The 7,755-nt window shown below is 46.7% G+C and overlaps 1 protein-coding gene across 1 annotated transcript; it reads left to right on the top strand.

Moving 5' to 3' along the window:
* Window positions 1-289: 289 nt before the first annotated feature.
* HMGB3 (high mobility group box 3) lies at window positions 290-6,487 on the top strand. Its single transcript, XM_084638549.1, has 5 exons — window positions 290-384; window positions 2,967-3,123; window positions 3,572-3,711; window positions 4,248-4,422; window positions 5,014-6,487. The coding sequence occupies exons 2-5, from the start codon at window positions 2,974-2,976 to the stop codon at window positions 5,155-5,157; spliced, it is 609 nt and encodes a 202-aa protein (XP_084494675.1). The 5' UTR covers window positions 290-384; window positions 2,967-2,973; the 3' UTR covers window positions 5,158-6,487.
* Window positions 6,488-7,755: the final 1,268 nt, after the last annotated feature.

Below are 7,755 nucleotides of genomic sequence, written 5' to 3'. Positions count from 1 at the left end.
AGCCCATGGTCCCGCAGATGGGGCCGATGCAGAAGTGTGGCGCTGGGGCAGCGGGCGCCGGCAGGCCGGGCTGTCCCGGGCAGCAGCCCCAGCTCACGCTGTAAACTTTTCCCCAGCTGCCCAGCGCCCGGCTCCTCTTCTCCAGGCGGGTGTTCTTTTGAATGAATGACCCGGGCCGGCGCCGGCCAATCGGTGCCCGGCCTCGATACATATTCATGAGCTTGCCCGCCAATGGCGGGGCGAGGAGGTTGTTTTAAACGGCGGAGCCCGGCAGCCAATCAGGCCGCTCTCGGAGGCAGCCAACGCGAGGCTGAGCCCGAGCAGTGCTGAGCCCAGCGTCGTGCCCTGCGCTCCAGCTACTGCCCAGACTAGCGAACAATACAGGTACGTTCGGCTCCGCCGCCGCTCCGCCGGGCAACTTTTCGGGGGGCGGCTGCCCTCGCCCCTCCCCCCCGCGCCCGATCCCCGTTTTCTCTTCCTCCTCCGCTGCCTTTTCTCTCTCCCTTCCCTCTCCGCGGGCTTTCCCCACTCCCCTGCTTTATTAAAAAACTTTTCCCCCTTCCCCCGTCTCTCCGCTCCCACGGCAAGAAATGCTCCTGGGTGCAGCTCCAGCTGTGCAGGGGAAGTACCGGGGAGAGGGGCGCAGCACCCTCCCGCCGCCCCCAAATCCCGTCTTCTCTCCCGGATCCCCCCCCCCCTCCCGCGGGGCGCCCGCACTCCGCGGAGTATCCCGCTCGGGCGCGCGAAGTGTGGAGCGTTTCCCCCGGGTCGCGCTGCCCGGAGCGATGGGGCTGATGCGGTGACTGCACCGGGGCGAACTCTGGGCTCGCCCGCCCGCCCGCCCGGGCAGGGATTTTTTTTTCCCCCTCCCCTCCTCTTTCTCCTAAAGTGACTGGGGTGGGAAATGCGCGGCGCGTCTCTGCCGCTGGCCCGGGTGGCTGGCGGCGATGGAAGTTGCCGGCCGTGCGCAGTGCTGAGCCCGCTGTCTGCTCTGCATTAATATGGCTGTCGCTGTAGCATCTGACAGGGATAAACCCTGCGCGCTGCGCCCGTGCGCCGCGGCGAAGCCGTTTTTTACTCGCGATCCCGCTAGCCCAGCTCCCCCGATTCATTCGCTTCCCTTCCCGCTCCTCTTCCCCTGCCCAGGGAGGTGGGTTTGGTGCCCCGGTGCCCTGGCTGAAGCCCCAAGCCGCCTCTTCCTCGCGCCGCTTTCCCTCTGCTGTGGGCATTAATATGGCTGGCGCTTGAGAGCTCCGGCTAAGGAAGAAAGACGTGTAAGCAGCACCGCGATCGGGAGGGGGGCTCTAGGCGGGGGAAATCTCCGCTCAGGAGCCCCGCAGAGCGCCCAGACCTTTCGCTTTCGCCCCGGTTCCTTTCCCCCTATCCCCCCTTGTGCTTGGCGGGGTGGCTGGGGGTCGGTTGGGGGCTTTTTGCACTTTTCCCCCTCGGCGCGGCTGAGCGCAGCCTGGGCTGTAATGGCTGCACGGGAGTCTTTGTTATACAGAGTATTGCGCTAGGCAGGGACATGGGAGGGGGGGGGGTGGCGCTTTAACTCCCTCTCCTGCCCTTGCCCCAGCCCCCACGGCCCCCAGCCCCCCCTGGCAGGACCGAGCGGAGGTTTTTCTAGGGAGAGGGGTCGTTGGGGGGGCGCTGGGGGCCCGGGAGCCCCCGCGGAGAGGCGTTAGTTGGGCAGAGGGGGGTGTGCGGCTTTGTTAGGCATAGCAGCCTCACTGCCTTAGAGAAGCCATTTTAGCGAATGGAGCCGGCTATGGGCGAGGAGAACAGCAACCACTTCTCTATATCCCTGCCTAGCACCAAGGCTATAGATACTCCTATGGCACGGGCGAGAGCCCCACACTCTGCCCCAGCCCTGCCAGGCTGTGCCCCCCGCCCGGGGCCACCCCCCAGGCCAGCACAGGGGCTCATTTCAGGGGCACTTTCTTTCATGAAGAAGCATTTCACAAAATGGAAGATGAATTATTGGTGTCTTGGTGACCTGTCTTTTTTTTTTTTTTTTTTTTTTTCCCCTCTCTCCCTCCTTCCACTGGAGTCTCAGGCAAAGGAGCGCGCTGCTGAGCTGGGCACATCCAGGCTGCACTGGCCCCATTCGCAGCAGCCGCAAATGCCCCTTGCCCTGGGCAATATGCAAAAAGGGGGTTCTCCCTCAAGTTTTGCTCTGACCTTGGCAAAGGGGGGGTGGAAGATGGCGGGAAGCAAAGGAGGGGGAGTGAAAACAGAAAACACCCCTGCCTTTTAATCTGAAACTTTGCAAACAGATTTGCAGCCTCTTAATATGTGACCCAAACGGGAATTTCTCTCTCCTCTTCCCCCCCCCCCCCACTTTTTTTTTTTAAAGTGTTTGGAGGGGATGAAAATGTATGTCTGTCAGCAACTTACAGAATGGGGGGTGGGAATGATTCTGGAAATTCACTTTTATTGCACATGTGGGATTAGGATACACAATTAAATATTAATATTAGTCCAATAAAAATTAAAATTTCAAACTCTTAAAAGGCTGCAAATGAAAAATATTACTGCAGGAGGCTGGGGAAATAATTTTTTTATTATTATAGTTTTTTTTTTTAAGAACACCACCCAAAAGTTAGTGTTGGTAACTTGTTAATCGCATCCTTGCACTGACCATGTCACTTGGTGGAGAAAAAGCAAATCCTTCTAGTCTTGCTGAGCTTGGCAGGTGATATTATGTTTAAAACTGGCCCTTATTTGCACACCTTTGTAACCAAAACTGTTGTATTTATACAAGGGGAAAATCAGTGGAACCTTTCCTGTTGAGTGACAGCTACTTACATGTGAACTCTAGCTCTCCTAAAGTAACTTTCTGACATACTACTTAAATCTGTGACCCAGCTCTTGAGGCAGCACCACATAGTTCTGTCCATATTCAACCTGAGTGGTTACTTAATACAACAGTTTATATTTGTGATTTATCTTTTTCTCCTCCTTAGAGTCAAGATGGCTAAAGGTGACCCGAAGAAGCCTAAGGGCAAGATGTCTGCTTATGCCTTCTTTGTGCAGACATGCCGTGAAGAACATAAGAAGAAGAACCCAGAGGTTCCAGTCAACTTTGCAGAGTTTTCCAAGAAGTGCTCAGAAAGGTGGAAGGTATTTTAATTCATTACTTTCTTGAAGTGACAGCTGTCTTTCTAGAATGTAACTTCTTGTGACACTTGTTTAAATCAGGGATTAACTTTCTTTTCAACCCACATCCCAGTCTTAATTTTTGTCTCCGATTTCTAGGGATCGGGAAAGTTCAGACTGCATTGGAAACTTAGGCTCTCTCTCCACCATACATACTTTCTTTCTTTTTCCTGCACACCTCTACCAAGAGGCCACCTCCTGCTATTTTAATAGGCTAACTGTAGAAGGAGGAGGCTTTAGGCCAATTCAGTTATTGGCCTTTGCTGAGACTGCCGCTTGTGACAGTGAGCTTAGATGTGAACCCTTGTCTTCCAAGGTGAAGGACAAGTGAAGACACCATAAGCACGCACCTCCAACTTGAAAAGGGAAACTCACTAACTTGAGTGCTCATCTGCTGTGTATCTTCTTTCAGACCATGTCAGGCAAAGAGAAGTCCAAATTTGATGAAATGGCAAAAGCCGACAAGGTACGATATGACAGGGAAATGAAGGATTATGGACCAGCTAAGGGTGGCAAGAAGAAGAAGGATCCTAATGCCCCAAAACGGCCACCGTAAGTAACTTTCTCACAGTACTGTTACATATGAATAGCTCAACTCAAAGTTAGCTGTTGCAGTTGTAGCTTTCTCTAGATGAAAATTTAACACACAATCATTATGAGAATCGTGATAACATGGAATAGGTTTATTAGTAGCCATTTATAAGCTCTGACAGCTGAAATCCTCAACTTGCGGAGCACTAAACGTGACTAAAATAGCTGGACAGTTGCAAAACTCATGTCTTCTATCAACTAAATCTGAAGTAATAGAAAGGAAGTGACAAATTGGCACCTAAAACACTCTGCCTCAAATAATGCAAATGGAAAAATGTGCAAGATTTTAAACACTTTTTTCACTAATTTATTATATAATGTCTCACTAGTTTTTAAACAAATCTTCCCCTTACTCAGAAACACTAGCTGTTGATAGTCTCCAGTCCTGTGAATCATTTGGGTGGATTGATGGCTGAAAGAGCTGGAAGTCTTGCCTACTTCTAATCTTCAGTTTCAGATTCTGAGATGCTCATTTTAATATGAAACTTTTCTCCAAGGTCTGGCTTCTTCCTGTTCTGTTCAGAATTCCGTCCCAAGATCAAATCCACAAATCCTGGCATATCTATTGGGGATGTAGCAAAGAAACTTGGTGAAATGTGGAACAACCTCAGTGATGGTGAAAAGCAGCCTTACAATAATAAGGCAGCTAAACTGAAGGAGAAATATGAAAAGGTAAGGCTAGGTTGTAGCTTGAGTGTCTTAGTAACATTAGAGCTGATGTGGGCATAAACAATTTGTTTTAATGAAGAGATCCATATTACACAGGGGGCATGTTTATAAGGCTTCTGTAACATCTAGAGACTGGTTAGCAATGAGATGTATGCTGGATACATGTATAGTACACTTAAACTTCCATATAATGACTGAACTTACCCTTTGGGAAACTTCAGGCAAGTCTCTTGCTCCCTGGGATACACAGATAGCAGTCCCCGTTGCCTCCCCTTCTGAAGTGTAGTGTTTTGGCTTTGCTGAAGAAATTTTTTTTTTTTTTTTTTTGTAATAGCACTATAAAATTACATGAACATCTGTAACATGTGAATGTCTTTTAAAAGAAATTCTAAATTATGAACCCAGGATGCAAACCTAATGCTTAGACTACTCAGGTACACTTTGGTATCCACAAGCCCATAGACTGTTGCTCCAGCAGCCTTTCCCTTGGGGAGAAGGCTGCTGAAAGCTAGTATCTCTACATTTCTACTATTGCATAGATCACTTGTACATTTATTGCTTAGAGCAAATTAAGACATCCTCTTGACGTTGCAGGATGTTGCAGACTACAAGTCTAAAGGAAAGTTTGATGGTGCAAAGGGTGCAGCAGCCAAAGCTGCTCGGAAAAAGGTAGAGGAAGAAGACGAAGAGGATGAGGATGATGAAGAAGAGGATGAAGAAGATGAGGATGATGAATAAAACTGTACAATATTTGTCTGATGTGAATACCATAGAGTAGGGGAAACACCATAAATGAAGCACCTCTTATTTGAGATGGTGCTGTTGCCCTCATTAGGCTTAATTACAAAATTTGGATTCTGATCACCTTGTAGTTTCTAAAAGTGCTCTAGAAATTGTAACTGGTTTACATGAAGTGGCCATGGGTGTAGTGAGCACCCTGAAACTGTATCAAAGTTGTACATATTTCCAAACATTTTTAAAATGAAAAGGCGCTCTAGTGTTCTCCTCACTCTGTGCACTTTGCTGTTGGTGTAACAAAGCATTTAAAAATGTTTCAAGCATTTTTTTAATTTGTAAGGTGGTGTTACTATATGGTTATTGGCTAGCAAATCCTGGGTTATAAACTGTACATATCTATAGTTTGTAAAAACTAGACAAATTCTTGTGGTACATGCTTAGAGTTGTGATGCCTTGAGGGAAGGGTGATTACTTTGGAAGGCTGTACCTTCCATAGGGTGCCATGGCCCAAAGCATGCACTGTGAGGGTAGATCTATTTACACTACAGTGGGCGTCCATTTAGCTTAAAGTTGTCTTTCTGTATATAGTGAAATTAGCATTCTGCTGCCATTCTTAGTTGTGGAAGGGGGTTCAGCTGGCATGAGAAGTGTATGGGTTTTTTTAGTTAAGTGCGGTAGTTTTTTAAACTGAAACTGTAGACCTCTCTTCATTGTCAATGGAGTGAAGAGCAAGTGCAGCAACTGACGTTCAAAAACACTCTGTACTTAAACAAATTTGCATCGTTACGTTGGTTTTTTTTTGTATGTTTAGAATGCTGAAATGTTTTTTGAAGCAAAATAAACAGTATTACGTTTTTAAAACTGTTCTTGACAACATTCTAAATTTCTGGTTGAAGAGTACCTTAACAGCAAAAAGTTCATTTTGAAGTTTGTGGCATCCCTCAGGGTGGGTAACTTAGGAAACATTCTGTCTCAAGGATAAAAATGGTGGCTAGCTAAAACTGGCTGAATTGAAAGAGATGGCTACTCAAGCTAATATGCAATCTTACCTGTTTATGGCTGAGTAGCATAAGATGCTATGCAAGTTTGAATTTTATTACTTGAACATGGGAGCCTAAATGAACATTCATGACTAATTGTGTGTGTGTGTGTATATAGCAGCATTCAGAGATGCAGAAAGGTAGGTGGCTAGGAATGAGGCTGATTCCATTGAACAATTATAAAAGCATACGTTAAATTGGATTTTTTTTTTCCAGTTGTGTTGGGTACATTTATAGCCCAAATGCATTGCTGTACATATTAAAATGTGCCTTTTTTGTCCTGTGTTAAACTGTTTCAGACTTGTGGTTTTTTCTAGCATTCTGCTTGTTGGCAGAAGAAATACTAGACACTCGCCTAACTTCTCTGCTGACCTAGAAGTGGTGGCACAGGCACCCAATACACTTGCCTTTCTTTAACTACATGTGTGAATCGGATCCGGGGAGGTGGGTTGAGGTTCTGTAATTACCCCTCTGTGAATACCTAGACCCATTGTGTCCCCTGGCACACGACTCTCTGAACCATTCCACACTGGGGATATTTTAATATCCTTCATAAAAGAGAAGAGTAACTACTTAATTGAGCTAGTGCTACTATTCTGAGCACCAAAAATGTGTAATTCTTTTTGAAAGAATAAAACTAGCATCCCCTCGCTACCTGCTATCTGTGTTCCTTCTTTGCTCTGTCCACAGAGGAGAGCAGAGTGTAGCTCACAACTAGAGAGGTGGAATTTTTGCATTAATTGTGGTGAAACTTCTAAATGACCATAGGTGGCACGTTTACAAGAGTACAATGAGTTATGATAAACTACCTAGCTACAGGCTGTTTGCATTGTGTGTGCAAACTAAATTACAGGTCTACAGTTGTTGACAGTTTATAAGGCTTGTGATGTGACTAAAATATCACTCCGGACGACTGATAAAATGCTGTGTTAATTGAAATAGTTCTATAAAGCATTTCCTAGACACTGCAAGTGGTTGAATCTCAAACGTTTACCACTTTTAAATAATCCCAATTACAATTGGATCACTCATCTCTTGTAGTGATGAATTGTGACTAAGACCTGGTCTATGCTAAACAGGTTGAAACAACAACATTGCTTGGGAGTGTGGATTTCCCCCCACACACACTGTTGAGCAATGTAGCTAGTTCAACCTGACCCCTACTGTAGACAGTGCTAGGCTGATGGAGGAATTCTGTTGAGGTAGCTACAAGCTCACGCCAAGGGGGAATTCCCTACCCGTGACAGGAGAAGCCTCCTAGCGGCAGAGGGAACATCTATGCTGAAGCACTGCACCTGTGCCGCTAGCATTTTCAGTGTAGACAAATACTTAGTGCTTGCATTTAATGCAGAGGAAGAAGTGTTAAAGTGGTTTCTCTTTCATGGAAGCAAGTTAGAACTAAAAGTTCCAATAGGTGTGCATCACCAAAAAAGTAGGTACACTTCCCCTACCCCCTCTCCTATTCCAAGATCCTTCTGCTGGAAGGAAATTATAGTTCCTGGAAATGCATGACTGACAATACACACACACTGGGCTGGTGCGTACCCTTCAGGAGCTG

The sequence above is a fragment of the Lepidochelys olivacea genome (assembly GCF_965140295.1).
Source record: "Lepidochelys olivacea isolate rLepOli2 genome assembly, chromosome: 9".
Taxonomy (NCBI): domain Eukaryota; kingdom Metazoa; phylum Chordata; order Testudines; family Cheloniidae; genus Lepidochelys; species Lepidochelys olivacea.
The sequence above is the reverse complement of the archived record's forward strand: the minus strand, read 5'-3'. Positions and strand labels throughout refer to the sequence as shown.

Excerpts from the sequence above, each read along its gene's own strand:
- HMGB3 (XM_084638549.1), top strand. The coding sequence starts at position 2,974 with ATGGCTAAAGGTGACCCGAAGAAGCCTAAGGGCAAGATGTCTGCTTAT. Across the intron at positions 3,124-3,571 it reads AGTGCTCAGAAAGGTGGAAG|ACCATGTCAGGCAAAGAGAA; the intron begins GTATTTTAATTC and ends ATCTTCTTTCAG. Across the intron at positions 4,423-5,013 it reads TGAAGGAGAAATATGAAAAG|GATGTTGCAGACTACAAGTC; the intron begins GTAAGGCTAGGT and ends TTGACGTTGCAG.